Source organism: Suncus etruscus, chromosome 2 (genome assembly GCF_024139225.1).
Source record: "Suncus etruscus isolate mSunEtr1 chromosome 2, mSunEtr1.pri.cur, whole genome shotgun sequence".
Lineage (NCBI taxonomy): Eukaryota > Metazoa > Chordata > Mammalia > Eulipotyphla > Soricidae > Suncus > Suncus etruscus.
In genome coordinates, this window is record NC_064849.1 from 4,579,844 (window position 1) to 4,594,702 (window position 14,859).

A 14,859-nucleotide genomic window follows, 5' to 3' on the forward strand; every position below is an offset into this window, starting at 1 on the left:
ATTGGTTTGGGGCCACACACAATGGTTTTCAGAGCTTATTCCTGCTCTGTGCAAGGCAAACACCCTCTCTCTCTGTTGTCCTTTGGCTCCGGCCCCAGCTTCTAGGTTTTTAAAACTTGTTTTTGAAAGTTCTCACGGTCTCAGAAGGAAGCCAGGCACATGGGAGATGGATGAATGAGGCTGGGCTTTTACCCTGGGGCCCAAGAGTGCCCCCTACAAATGCCCTTCTGACCCCATGCAGAGTTCCCTGCAGGCAGCAGCAGGGTCAGTGCAGCTGGAAGGGCTGGCTAGAGAATTCCCAACTCTGCAGAGCGATTTGGGAAGCAGGCCAGTGCCATGCCTGTGCCACTGCCCCAAACCCGTGTCCTTGGTGCTGGTAGCACACGTGGGCCTTCACTTGGTCTCCCTTCAGAGTCTGGCAGACACTATTTCAAAGAGTGGGGCTTGTAGTCTGGGTTTGGAGAGACTGCCTTCGGCCTCCAAGACACCCTTTAGGGTGCCCTTCCTCTTCCAGACAGGCCTGTGGGTCACCTGCCTACCTATGTGATGCTGTGGCTGTGCCTCCAAGAAGACTTGTGCACATGTCTCTGCACTTTTTTTTATAAGTTCCGTCATCCTTAGATTTACATGCATGCACAATCAAAGTCTTCTGTCAGATTGAACAACTTGATTTAAAACATTTTTGGTGTGGTTTTTGGGCCATACCCAGTAGTGCTCAGGGATTGCTCCTGACAGGCCTGGGGGACCATATGGAGTGCCAGGAATCAAACCTGGGTCTATCCTGGGTTGGCTGTATGCAAGGCAAAAACCCTGTCTCTCCAGCCCCTCATTTTTTATTTTTGGAAGCGCCTAGGAATGAGTCCGGTGCCAGGGACCTGACCTTGGGCCTTCACCTGCTCTGCCCCCGGGCCACAGCTGCCTCCATATGGTTTTGTCCCCCCAGGCTGCCCCTTGGCTGCATTTCTTCTGCGGGGCCACAGTTACTACTTGGGCAAGGTGCTTCCGACAGCAACGGTCCTCAGGGTAATCTCAGGGTTATGTTAGGAGCCCATGCTCAGCCGGACCTCATGAACATATTTGTGTGGGATCTGCTCTCGCGCGAGCAGAGTGCCTGCCTCCACTTTGAGGACAAGCTGGCTGCCATGGCCACCATCCCCCCTCACCACTACCACCACCCCGCCCCCGTAGACCTCACAGTTAGTTAGAGGTATGGCTGTGGCCAGCTGTCAGGTGAATGTTGAGTTCTGGCCTGCTGGAGCCCTGGATGCGTTGGGCTCACATCCTGATTAGGACACTTCTGTCACCACATCATGGCTGCTGTACAGCAGTGTGTCTTCCCAGTGGGTCCTCTCAGATTTACTGGACTACCAGACTTATGTTTCCAGCTGTGCCTGCTCCTGGGTGTGGTTGGAAAGCAGTGTTGCTGCCTCTGGAGACCCCACTGGGCCTACAGCACCTGGTCAGAGAGCAGAGCTCATTTCTGGATCTCGAAGCCTTTCTGCTTTTGTGTCTGAAGTGCCATTTCTAAGGGAATTTCTGCTTGTGTTTGTTAAATCAGCCAGTTGGTAAATCAGATAGTTAATTGCTTGGTTCTGTATTTGGGCAAAATGTTAGAAAATAGAACTCTGAAATATGACTCCAGTGAGCATTCACCAGGCATCATTTAAGCTGACCCTTGACACCACGTGACTGACTGAGGGTCATGGCAGGTCAGCAGTCTGTGACCCAGGTGAGATTGATGGTTGTGGGTCCTGAAGGCTAATAGTCTGGAGGCCCAGGACAAGGAGCAGTGCAAAACCTAAGGAAGATGAACTTCTGCTGCCTGTTCTGGGCCAGGCAGAGGAGAGAGGCTGGTGCTGCTGAGCACATGGCAGCTACGGCAGAGCTGTCCTTGGGTGATGCCTTCCTCACCACAGGGATCCACTATGGCAGCCCAAATCTGAGTGCTGGAGCCTGAACTCAGAAAAGAAAAGGGCTGGGAGCCAGAGAGACGGTACAGTGCGTAGTGACACTGACCCAGAAAAAAAGAAGAGAGGCAGGCTAGTGTTCTCAGTTCCACAGGTTCTTGAAGTAACAAGAATAACATTTAACCAAGATGTTCCAAGTCACTAGTGACTGGAGAGCTAAGGGCACCCTCTGACCCCTGCGGTCTTCCTCCCTCCTTTTGGATGGGCCACAAGCTGCTGCAGAAACCTTTAGGCTGACATTGGCACTCATAGCCCGTTTCTGTGGTTGACTGAGGCCCATTAGTCACTGCGTCTGCCTTACAAGTGACACTGGGTCCCCATCCTGAAAAATCGTTTTCTTTTTGCCTTTTAATCTCTTGGGTCACTGAGATACAATGTTGTTACTGATCAAATCTCAGTCACAAAGGGGAAAGGGGCCTGAGTGGTCCCATAACTGTCATTAGCTGTCAGTCACTGTCTTGGTCAGAGCTGGAGCCTTTTCTCTGCCTGCATGCCTGTCTCCTTAGGCTCTCCACTATGAGACCTTTGGTTGCCTAATGTTAAAAGCCACTTTAACAGTTTAAGTATCTTGAATTTATAAGACGAAAGCTGGAGACGGTTTGTTTTCCAAACTTCTTACCAGCTCATCTCTGGTGTTTGTTTCTGAGATAGTCTACTTAGAGGTGTCTGGCTAGAGGAAGGTTCTAGATGCTTGTGGGGAGGGCTGGCAGTTCAGTTCAGTGCTGGCTGGCTTGTTTTTAATAGCTTTTGGGGATGGGATGCACACCCTGTGGTGTTTAGGGGGGGCATGCAGTACAGAGGATCAGATTGGGGGGCTCCCGCACATAGCATCTCCCTGGCCCTTAGCATTGATTTTTTTTTTTTTTTTTTTGGCATCACTCCTAGCAGGGCTTAGAGGCCATATGTGGTGCTGGAGATCGAACTGGGGCTGAGCATGTACTGTTTTGTTCCTAGCCCTTAGCCAATTTTTAACATTACAATAGTAAAATACGTGTGCAAACATCTGGCTGGTCGAAGGAAGTCATCTCTGGCTGAGAACCATGTTTCCCTTTTCTCCCTAATGAACCCCAAAGCTCACTGCCCCAAAGCCTATTCCTTAGAGGGGTGTGTTGGCGTGCCCGTGGGGGCTATCAGGCTGGCTGATAGCAAGTGCAGGGGAGCATGTGGAGATGCAGACCCTGAGGAAGCTTCATTCCAGTGTCAGTTTAGAGGGGGGCCTTGTGTCCTCAGAACTGGATCCATGTAGGGGGATAAAGAGACTGTAGCAAGGAAGGTTGGACCACAAGGGTTATTGGGTGAAGCAGGGCTTGTTGGCTGGAACATTTGAACATGGGTTGTTTTATCCTCAGGCCCCATGTCGCAGTGGTTTACTCACAAAACAAAACTTGAGATCAGAGCAACAGCACAGCAGGCAGGGCGTATCATATGGCTGTACATGGCCAACCCAGGTTCGATCCCTGGCATCTCATGGTCCATAGAGCACTGTTGGGTGTGACCCAAAGATCAAAAATTGGGCCTGGAGAGATAGCACAGCGGTGTTTGCCTTGCAAGCAGCCGATCCAGTACCAAAGGTGATTGGTTCGAATCCCGGTGTCCCAGATGGTCCCCTGTGCCTGCCAGGAGCTATTTCTGAGCAGACAGCCAGGAGTAACCCCTGAGCACTGCCGGGTGTGACCCAAAAACCAAAAAAAAAAAAAAAAAAAAAACCACAAAGATCAAAAATTAAGGATTACAAAGAAGCCCTTTTCCTCACCTTGCATCTTTGCAAGGATTTACATGCCTAGTTAACAGGAAAAGCAGGGAGTACTAACTAGAACAGACATTCAGAATTTACTGTGTAGCTTCCAGGCTGATTTTGAGGGGTGTTCCCCAGAGGCCCTGCCATGCAACATAGGGCTGAAAGTCAGGGCTTCCCGGGGTTCAGGATCGATTTTTTGAATCAAATTGAGCTGTTTGTCAAGTTCTACTTGAGCATCCATGAATGTGACCAGCTCAACCTAGCAGACCTGGCTGGTGAAATGGGGACCTCCATGTCCCTTCTGCTGCCTGCCTGTGCACCCTATCCCCTCCCCTCAGTATTTCTGCTCCTTGTGGGTCTTCCTTGAAACAGTGTCTTCACCCTGAAAACAAACCCAAGATCTGCGCTGGTTTCAGCCAACAGGTCCCCCACACTGAGCATCCCCACAGGTGGCTCTAGGAGCCTCATGGCTCCTGGCCTGTGGCCCCATGGACCTTGGGACTTCTCCCGGCTGTGAGAAAAGAGTAAAAAAGTGAAGATGGTTTCTTGTCTCAGTGACCTGACCCAGGGCTCTGTGGGCACATCTCCACTGTCCTCACCCGTCCATGCTTCCTTCCAGCACTAGGTCCTTGGCAGGCGGAGACGCCTCCAGTCCGACCGGCTCTCCCAACCTGATTCTGGCACGTTTTGCTAAGCTGAAATTTCTTTGGGTACTGTAGACAAGGCCAAGGGGGAAGAAGAGAAACCTCAGACCCGAGTTTGCCAAACACACCGTCAGCCCCGGATCAGAGAGGCGTGGCCGCTGCTGGCCGAGGGACAGCACCGCGGGGCTCGAGCCCCAGAAGTTGCCGTGGGTGCGGACTTGGCTGGGTGTCCTGGTTGGGTGGGAGGCCCCCTGGGTCTTCAGATGGGCAATCATGCCCTGAACCCACACTGTGTCGCCGGGCGGGGCCCCTATCAGACAACAGCCAGGTCAACCACCTCCTCCTTTTGCCTAGGTCCCGGTCCCCTCGGAGAAGAGCTCATTCCCCCGAGAGACGGAGGGAAGAGAGGAGCGTTCCCACCGCCTACCGGGTGAGCAACAGCCCCGGAGTCAGTAGGAAGCGCACCCGGTCCAGGTGAGTTGCCACTGCCTGTGTCCCCCATACTCAAGGTCTTACAGCCCTGCCAGACATGTTCACAGCTACATTGGCACAGCACTGCAGAGTATATGAGTCCGGATTTTAGAATCTTCCAGGGGGGTGATCCTACAGAGTTCATTAGGGCCAGAAAGGTTGGACAGGGCCTAACGTGCTTGACTAATGCACGTTAACCTTGGGGATTCTGTCTTCAGCACTGAGGAGTAAGCTCTGAGCCCTACTGGGTGTGACCCAAAGACCAAACATGTCAAGAATGGGGCTCTTGGGGGCTCTTGGGGACCCAAGGCACAGGACTGTCGGTAGGTCCTGAAGTGCTCAAGGCTGCCGCTGTGGTCCTTCCTGGAGACAGGCCCACGAGGAGCCGTTTCGTGGTCGGTGTGGCAAGGCCCTTGTGCACACTGGCTCAGGAATGATGCTCATGACTGCCTTACACCAAGCAGGGGCTAAGATAGTGGTAGGCAACCTTCTTTTTTTTTTTCAACTGAACCAAATCTCGCCAAAACCACGATTGAAATGTATTTTGAGAGCCATACAGGGCATGCACTGACAGAGGCTAAGAGCAGAGTCCTGACTCCTGGAACAGCCTCCCGGCACGTAAGGAGCCGCAGCTTGCAAACCACTGGGCTAAGAGATAGTTGAGGGGGTAGTTTGGAGCTTTTACTCCTTGGGCAACAGGTGAAGTGCCCAACGCCTTGGGTGTAGGTCACAGGCTGGTCAGAAGTCACTGAGTTAGGTGTATCTATCAGTGAGGACACAGCACCCAAGGGTTTTCTCTTACTGTACCCAGAAATTTGAATGCCTTAACAGAAGGGGGCATCAGTGGACTATGCCTGCCACTGCTTAGAGTTTACTCCCAGTTTTGTGTTCAGGAATGAACGGCTGCATACAAGGCAAAGCAAGAGATTAATGCTGTCTCTGCGGCCCCAGAATTTGTTTTCTCAGCATGGTCCACAATTGAACTGAAGGCCTCATACATGCAAGACTCATACTGTTTCCCCTTGTTGGGGTGTGGCACAAAAACAAAAAGACGCCCCATTCCAGTTGTCGGTGGGGAACACTTGAACTTGGGTCTTCTGTTAGTTCGGTAGGATGAGTCCTATGGGCACGTGGGCTGTGAATGAGCTGTGGCAGGAGTGCTGTGCCATGCATGGGCTCTGTTCTGGCGTCTCCCTCACCTCTCTCCCTTGTGTCTAGACCAGTTCCTATCCATCCATCCTTCCCTGAAGGAGAGCCCTAACCCTTGTTACCACATCATTGTGAACCCTAGGTGTGAAGAGGTTTTCTTCATTTTGTTTGGTTTTCAGAAAAATTATATTTTCTGGGCCATACCCAGCAGCACTTAGGGGTTATTCCTGGCTCTGCGCTCAGAAATTCCCCTGGCAGGCTCAGGGGACCATGTGGGATGCCAGGAATTGAACCCAGGTCAGATGCATGCAATGCCATACCTCTGTGCTATCAGTCCAACTGGTCTTCAGAAAAAAATTTAAAGGGGGTTGGGGAGCACGCCTGATGCTCCAGGGACATTACTGGCTCTGTGCTCAGGAGTGACCCCTGGTGGTACTCAGGATACCCTGCAAATGCCTTACCCCTGTCCTAACTTTCTAGCCCCCATGTTCTTTGGGGCCACACCTGGTGGTGCTCAGGGCTTCCTCTGGCTCTGTGCTCAGAGTGCTGGGGTGCTGGGGTCTATATACCCATAGGCAGGAGAGTGAACCCAGGTTGGTTGCGTGCAAGAGAGGTGCCCTCCCCCACTGTGCTCTTGGTCCCCAGCCCAGTATTATGATTGATCCTTGTCCATCTTCTGCTTTGATCTCTGTTGCTGACCCTACCCTGGTGTGGGAATGGAGCCAGTTCCTTATGTACCGTGAGCACTGGGCTCACTTTTCTCTGAGGTTCATCCCTAATGAGGCCTTTAGCATTTGGAAACGGGCTACATCACATGCAAGGGCTCAGGGCATGCTGGACTGCCCTTGGTCCGCCTATCTGTCCTGAGCACCAGTGAGTTGGTTGGGGATGCGCTTCAGTCCTAGACTCTTTCCCCCACTGTCCTCAGGCCGTGACTAGTTAGTCCTCAGAGGCCAGAGAGACACCCATAGTCCCCTGCGGTGGATCTTCAGAAATCAGCCAACAGTGTCTCAATTAGAGCCACACATGCTCTGGGCCTGGTGAAGGGAAAAAGGGTAAAGGACATTTAACACATCCATGCAGATTATTGCTGTAAATATAAATATACTAGAGACGTGAGTGAAAAGGGAAGGTCTTAGAGTATGTTGGGAAGTGGGACCTTGGAAGAAGGCTCCCGCAAGCTCTATTGGAGCAGATGGAGATGCAGTAAATGCACCTCATGGTGCTGACGGGGATCGCGTCAGCGGGAATCTCACAGTGGCCACGGACAGGGCTTTACACACCAGGCAAAAGGGTTTTCACAAACTAGGAGGTGGTTCTGGAAATCTGTCGAGGAAGAATCAGGGCCGGAGAGAGCACAACAGTCCAGAGCACATGCAGGAGGAAAGGTTCCTCTGGTGGGCACTGAACCAGTAGTATCCTGATCCCCGCCACAAAATATTTATGATGGGATGGGCTGTGATGTGTGCCCAGAATGCAAGGTACTTTGGCCATCAAAGCATTTGGTGCATTGGTCCAGAGAGGATCGGTGGGCGAGGCTTGTGCTTTATGTATGACTGACCCTGGTTGAGCCCCCAGCGTTGCAGGTAGTCTTCCTGTGCTTCACTAGGAGTGATCCCTGAGCACTGCCAGGTATGACCCAGAAACCAATCATTTCATCGAACGTTCTTACAAAATAAATGGGAAATTTTTCTCCATCCCTATAAATGGGAAATTTATTTCAGTAGGTGTGGACACAGTCTGTTTCTCTCACATTAAAGAAAAAGGAAGACTGTAAATTATGGAGCCTAAATATAAAACTTTAAGGAAAACAATTATATAAAACTAAAGGGAAGGAAGGGGGAAAATAAAAGGCCTTTTTGGCAGACTGGTTGTTCACAATAGAATCAGGGTGTCTTTGAGCTGCCACTGACTTCCCCACCAGAACAAAGCAAAGGGTTAAACTCCCAAATCTGGTCAGGAAGCAGAGAGTGAATGGGAAGAGAAGAACAAAGCCTCCTTCCAACACATGTAGGCAGCATCTTAGAGTGTCTCAGCTTATTTCTGGGAGAACTTGGGACCACGCTCAGAGAGGTACTTGGACTATTCCTGCCTCTACTGAGTCATTTCTGGTGCTCTTGGGACTATCTACTATGCCGGGGGATCAAAGCAGAGTAGGCCACGAGTAAGTCAAGTGATCAGCAGCGTTAGTGAAATGAAATTTTAAGTGACAACATCACACCATCCAACTGCTTGCCGGGAAAGATAGAGGAAAGCCCTTAACAGAAGGGGAAGATGAGGATCGATGTAGGCTCAGCATGCACGTGAGTACAGCGGGTATGGCGCTTGCTTTGCTTGGTCCTCTCCAGCTGCCTTCATGGTCTCCCCAGTCTGAACACCTTCTCCTTCCAGAAGCCCCCATGAGAAGAAGAAGAAGCGGCGTTCTCGGTCAAGAACCAAGTCCAAGGCCAGGTCTCGGTCCCTGTCCCCAAGCAAGCCGGCCCCGTGCCGGCACTCGGCCAGCATCTCTCCCGTGGAGAGCCGGGGCTCCAGCCAGGAACGCTCCAGGTGACCCCCGGGCTCGTCCAGCCCTCTGAGGGAGGGTCTTGACCAGGGGTGCTAGCAGGCCGGGCCTTCAGCCTGGCTTGTCCTTGCACTGTCTCGGGGAATGAGGGCCCAGGGCCCGTGGGCATGTGGTTGTCAGTGGCAGACCAGGCCCTCAACTTGGCCCAGTATACATAGGTGCTTGCCCCTTGCACTGTGCCCAGGCCCAGGAGAATCAGAAGCAGGTTCCTCTGAGGTCACTTCCTACAGTTGTGTGTGGGCTTCAGAGGGCTCCGGCAGGCTGTGCACTCTCCCCACTGACCACCGCACTCTCCACAGGGGGGTCTCTCAGGAAAAGGATGGGCAGATCTCCTCAGCGATCGTATCCTCTGTACAGAGCAAAATCACTCAGGTGAGGTGGCCGGCCGGGCTCCAGCCCCTCGGGATCCGCTGTTCCCTCAGCGGGTGGGGGGACAGGCCTCCCCCATTGGTGACAGAACCAGTACACCCCATTTCCTGCCCACAGAACCATCCTTCTTTCTCCTCACAGGACCTCATGGCCAAAGTCAGAGCAATGCTCGCAGCTTCCAAAAACATGCAGACCAGTGCCTCCTGAGACGGCGGGGCCCCTCCCTGACTCCCCAGACTCTGCGGTTTTGTAAAGTCACTTTTGACGACGTTTTCAGTTTAAGGGTTTCGACCAGCAGCCTCCTCACCTGTATATTTGTAAATACTATCATGTTTCTGTGGAAATGTATGATGGAATAAATGGGAAACACCGTTTTTTTAGCTAGCAGCTTAGGGCCGCTGGCCTCCTTGTCTGTCTCTGTTCGGGTGAGGAACTTGCTCAGTTTCAAGTTTTTCTGAGATGAGCTCCTGGTGCCCCCACCCCCATCAGGCCTGGCTCAGACACGGCCTGCAGATACTCCATCTTGCCAGCCTGGCAGAGTGGTGCCTTCCAGGACATGGTCGGGCTCACCGCAAGAGACCTGGAGGATGAGCGAGGGGGGCAGTCGGTGTGATGGCCGTACCCGGGCCACAGGACTTACACCACCTTCCCACCCACAGTTCCCACTTTCCAGCTTACCTTATTTGCCCAAGTGGAGCAGGAAAGTAAGGCTCGCTCTTTCTCATTTCATTCGCTTGTTCTCTGGTTTTTCTTGGTTTGGGGCCACACCCAGCAGTGATCAAGAGTTACCCCTGGTCTGTACTCAAGAATCTGGTGACACGGTGGGAGCGTATGGGGTGTCAGGGAAGGGATTCCTGTCAGCCTTGTGCACAGCAAACACCCTCCCCACTACTCTCCTGCCCCATCCTGTTTTCTGGGCTTGCTCTTCTCTGCGCTATCTCCTGAGGGTGCTCAGGGACCCAGCTGTGGAGGCAGGCAGACCCACCCTAACTGTATTCTCACAGCCGCCGCCTCTGCTCCCTTCTTGAGAAGCTCCCACTTCCCACTGGGGTTAACTGCGGTAACCCTAGCAGTTATTCTGTCACCTGCCCTGAAGCACCAGCCGGAAGCTGAGTGGGAGTGGAGCCTTGGGGCCACGGCCTGGCTAGGGTGCATGTCAGAAGCAGCTGTGCAGCCCAAACCATGCACCCTGATCAAGCAGGGCCCTAGGGAAGGGGGTAGGAGTCAGGCGGCCTGACCTTTGGGATGGTCCCCACTGAGACGTGTGCTAATGTGGCCACAGCCAGCCCCCTCCCCCACATGCCCCTTAGCTGAGGGGCTGAGGGACTTGTTCCTGCAAAGGTGGGGAAAGGGGGCCCCACATGAAAGGCATTACTGTAGAGTAATAGCTGCCCCACCCAACCTTCCGGGAGACAGAACAGCCCCACAGCTCCCTACAGATGGGTAGAAAGTGGCTTCATGCTCGGCTGTGGCAGTCTGGCCTGTACCACGGACCCCGTCCTCCTGAGACTGCCACCAGATGCCTGGAACCATAGCACTGTGGGGAGGGTTTTGCTTTGCACATGGCTGACCAGGGTTTGAACCCCAGCATCCTATATGGTCTTGAGCCCACCAGTTGATTGCTGAATGAGCACTGTTGGGTGTGGTGGCCCCATAACAAACCCAGATGTCTTCCTCAGGGTCACAAGATCTGGACGCTCAGCCTACTGGGGCCACTGTGCCTCCGACACCAGCACAGGGCAGGGGCTGCAGATCCACCTCGTCCTGCCCGCTTGCCCCTGCCCCCTCTGTCTCTGGGTCTCTGGGAAGCACCTAAGGGCAGATCGTGCCCGCAGGGACCTTCCATCCCAGAGACTCCAGAGACACCGCTTTCCTGGCTGGAGAGGCTGCAGCTGGGAGCGCGCAGGGTGAGGCGCCCGGCCCCAGCCTCTGGAGAGAGGAAGGTTCAGTTCCCAAGGGCCCGGCCTGCCTGGCCCCTGTGCTCCGGGGCAGCTCGGAGCCGGCCACGTTATCCCGCCGCAGCTTGGGAAGAGGGCCCTGCTGGCGTCGCCCCAGAGCTCGCTGCTGGGCGGCAGAGGGACCCCTGAAAACACCCCTGGGCTCCACCAGGCCACCACCTCCGGGGGACGCCTAGCAGAGACCTCAGGCCACGGCCCCCCAGGTCCGGACACCCGGGTGGGAAGCAGACGGGTAGGGGAAGGTGGCGCCCTGGGGTTCCGCGTCCCTTTAAGGCGAGGGGGCCACGCGTAATGCCTTGAGCCTATTAGCATGCCGCGGTCTATTAGCATACATTGGCATGCCCCGCCCACAGCGTCCCGGGCCCATTAGCAACATTAGCATGCTCCGCCCCGCTGCTCCGCGGCGTGATAGCCGCACGCTCCGCCCGGGGCGTCATTAGCATACATTAGCATGCCCCGCCCCGTGCGTGGCTTCGTTCGCATATATTAGCATGTCCCGGCCCCGCCCCGCGGAGGCGCGCGGCTCAGTCTGCGCGGAGCGCGGGAGGCGCCGCACGGACCCTCGGGCCGCGCGATGGGGCGTGTGCGCCCCCCAGGGCCGCCGGGCCCGAGACCCCCGCGACCCCCGCGACCCCGGCTGGCGCTGCTGCTGCTGCTGCTGCCGCCGCTCGCGGCCACGCTGGCGGCCCGCGGGGTGTGCGCCGCGCCCGCGCCCGCGCCCCGCGCCGAGGACCTCAGCCTGGGAGTGGTGAGTGCGCGCGGGGCCGGGCCGGGCCGGGCCGGGCCGGGGCCCCGGTGCTGCGGGTCCCGTTCCTGCCCCGGCTCCTGCCACCCCCGGCGCCGCAGTGCCCGGCCCGGCCCGGCGGGTCCCCGGAGCGGGCGCCCAGCGCGCGGCGGGGGGACGGGGAAGGCAGGCGCACCCACACCCGGAGGACGGACACGCGGGGCTGCGCGCGTGGGCGCCCCGAGCTCGGACCCCGCGCCGCTCCCCGGACCGTGCGGCGGCTGCTCGGGGCGCCCGGCCGGCTTCAGCCCCGCACCCCAGCACCCGCGTCCCCGGGCCGGGAGCGAGTTCGGGGCCACTCCCGCCCGGGCGCCAGCCTCTCCCAGCTCCGCGTCGCCCGCCCGGGAGGGACCCCGCACGCAGGGGGTCGGGGCGGCAGTCTGTCCGGCTGCCCGCCGCTTCCCGAGCCTCTCGCGGACGGTCCTGCTGGCTGGGTCCCTGTGGGGGGACGAGGGCAGAGACGGACAGCCCCGAGTTGCCCGGTGGGGCGAGGAGCGAGGGGAGACCGTCGGGCGCATCTTCCGGCTGCCCGAGCCCCCGAAGTCGGGGGGATGGAAAGCTGACCGGGGTGCAGAGGAACTTGGGGTGATGGGGTTGGAGGACCGGCCGGGGACATGGGGGGACTGACCGGGGTGATTAGGAACTGACCAGGGGGATGGGGATGGGGATGGAGACCAGCCGGGAGGGTGGAGGACCGGCCGGGGACTCGGGGAGACTGGCCTGGGTAATGGGGTGCCAGCTGGGGAGATAAGGGACTAGGAACTTACTGGGGTGATGGGGATGAAGACCAGCTGGGAGGCTTGAGGACCGACCGAGGGAATGGGCGCACTGATCGGGGTATTGGGGGGCCAGCTGGGGTGATAAGGAACTGGGGGTGACTAGTAACTTCCCGGGGTGATGGAGACCAACCGGGGTGACCAGGGGCTGGCCCGGACGCAGCTCACCCCAAGTTGAACGAACCCCGCGTGGGTCTGAAGATCCACTCGCCCGCCACCGACTAGGACTAGGACTAGGACGCGGCCCCGCGCCTGGAGCGCACTGGCCAGAGCCTCGCCTGTGTCCGGCGGCTCAGGGGACGGAGCCGGGGTCGCGGGGGGTCCGGGAGGGACCAGAGAGAGACCAGAGGGACGCGGGTCCTGCCCGGGGCTCTAGCTCCGGCCGCCGCTGAGCTTCTGCTTCTGGACGGACCCAGGGCGATCCCTGGTGGCCGGCGCGGAAACGACACACAGCGCGGTGCCCGCAGCCCGTGGGCACCGGGGCCGAGCCCCGCGGAGAAGGGCCCCTTTGTGCGGCCTCCCGGCAGCGCGGCCAGCGGGTCCTGGGCTGCTCCCACCCCCACCCGCTTTAGAGGGAGAACAAAGCGCCAGATTGAGCCAGACAGGACCTCCTGGGTGGGCTTTGAGGGCTGGGGACAGGGACAGGGACAGAAGGGGCTGCCCATGCGCCCCAGGGCCCCAAGCAGGAAGTGCCCGCTGTGTGGGGTGGGCACAATTGCCCACTGATCCCCCCAGCTGCCCGCTGTACAACTACCGGGTGACCTCCTGTGACACAGGGTACAGGCCCCTCACAGAGTCTCCGTCTGACCCCAGGCTATGACCCCGGAGCAAAGACTAGTTGGCCCAAGTACCCTACCAGTATAGGGGGATCTTGAGGGGATTCAGTGTGCCCATATTCGGGGCCCTGCATCTTCTTGGGTGGAAGCGAGAAGACACAACAGGCAGTGTTCAGGGGTTACTCCCAGCTCTTCACTTTGGTCCTCCTGCTGGGGCTCAGGGACCCTATGGGGTGCCAAGGATGGAACCTGGACTGGCTGCATGCAAGGTAAATGCCCTCCCTGCTGTCTCCCTGTTTTCCCCCTAGCCCCTGGAGACCCTGTGTGCCCAGTGGCAGCTGTCCTTCAGTGGCTCCTGATCAGGGACGACCCCAACTGGGTTTCATACTGATTTATCTGGGTCTTTTGGGTGTTTCTTTTTTTAACCACACCCAGTGATGCTCAGGGGTTCCTCCTGGCTCTGAAGCCACTCCTGGCAGGCTTGGGGGATCATATGGGGTGCTGGAGATCAAACACAGGTTGGCCTCGTACAAGGCAAGCACCCTATCAGTTGTGCTTTCACTCCAACCTCTCGGGCTGTTTCTGGTCCTTCCCCCGAGGCCTGTCCCCTGGCAGACGGGGTGGTGGGTGGGTAATGCAATCAGTGGTGTCAGGTACTGACCTGTCCATTCCCTGCGGGATTTCTTTTTTGTTTTACTTTGGTTTTGGTTTTGGTTTGGGGCCACACCTGGCGGCACTCAGCATGATCACTCAGCAGTGATTTCGAGCTCTGAGCGCAGAGCCAGAAATCACTCCTGGTAGGCTCTGGGGACCATATGGGATGCCGGGAATCGATGCAGGGGATCGAACTCAGGTCGCCTATGTGCTAGTCAAGTGCCCTCCCTGCTGTGCTATGGCTCTTCCCGCCACCCTCCCCCCTCCCATGCCAGGATTTCTGCTCCTGCCTTGGCTGGTGTCCCTGAGTTTCCTGATGGAGACAGTGGCTGTGCACCCCCACCTGGGCCACGGAGGCGTCTCACATACACACACACACACACACACACACACACACACACACACACACACACACACACTGGACTAAAATGAAATGAGAATGTGGGGGCCGTTTATGCCCACAGTTTGGGGTGGGAGCAGCACCCTAAGCCTTCATCATCAGGGCACAAACCTGAGGTGACCTGGGACAGGGTCTGGCACCCCTTTCTCGGTGGTCCTGAGCATCCCCCACAGCTTCTGGAGGGGCTGAGCTGTGAGGCCCAGGCCCAGCTCCATGCCAGAGCAGGTGCAGCAATGGGGACTTGGAGGTCGCTTCCAAAGCTCCTTGCGGCCAGTTTTGGGCCGGGGGCGGGGGCAGCTGAACCAGAGTGCTCCAGGCCCAGCCCTGTCCACGGAAGGCAAATCCTCAGTCACTGGGACCGGGGAGCCCAGCAGCGTGGGGCCCAGAACAGCCCCTGCGCGTGGACAGTGTCCCGCACGCAGCCCACCTATGCCAACTCCAGTGGTCACTGAGCCTGAGACCCGGGTCCTGGGCAGCACCGAGGTCAGCGGTCAGGGAAGGTCAAGGGACCTGGCCCCGCCTTCCCCGGGGCTTTGCATGGTCCCCGGGGGCGGGTCCTCCTGGGCGAGCCCTTTGCCTGGCCGGCCTTCTGGAAGGTTCGCGCAGCCCG

At 57.1% G+C, this 14,859-nt stretch overlaps 1 protein-coding gene across 3 annotated transcripts in view; it reads left to right on the forward strand.

Moving 5' to 3' along the window:
• The window catches only part of SFSWAP (splicing factor SWAP), a 32,366-nt gene extending 23,086 nt beyond the window's left edge, over positions 1–9,280 (forward strand). For 2 of the 3 annotated variants that reach the window (XM_049769202.1, XM_049769204.1), the window contains 4 exons: positions 4,704–4,823; positions 8,361–8,516; positions 8,832–8,904; positions 9,043–9,280. In XM_049769202.1, the coding sequence (XP_049625159.1) occupies positions 4,704–4,823; positions 8,361–8,516; positions 8,832–8,904; positions 9,043–9,108 (415 nt within the window). In that variant the 3' untranslated portion in view covers positions 9,109–9,280. Of the gene's footprint in view, positions 1–4,324; positions 4,652–4,703; positions 4,824–8,360; positions 8,517–8,831; positions 8,905–9,042 lie in introns of those variants that run through there. The other variant, XM_049769203.1, reaches the window with a different exon arrangement.
• The last annotated feature ends 5,579 nt before the right edge of the window (positions 9,281–14,859 follow it).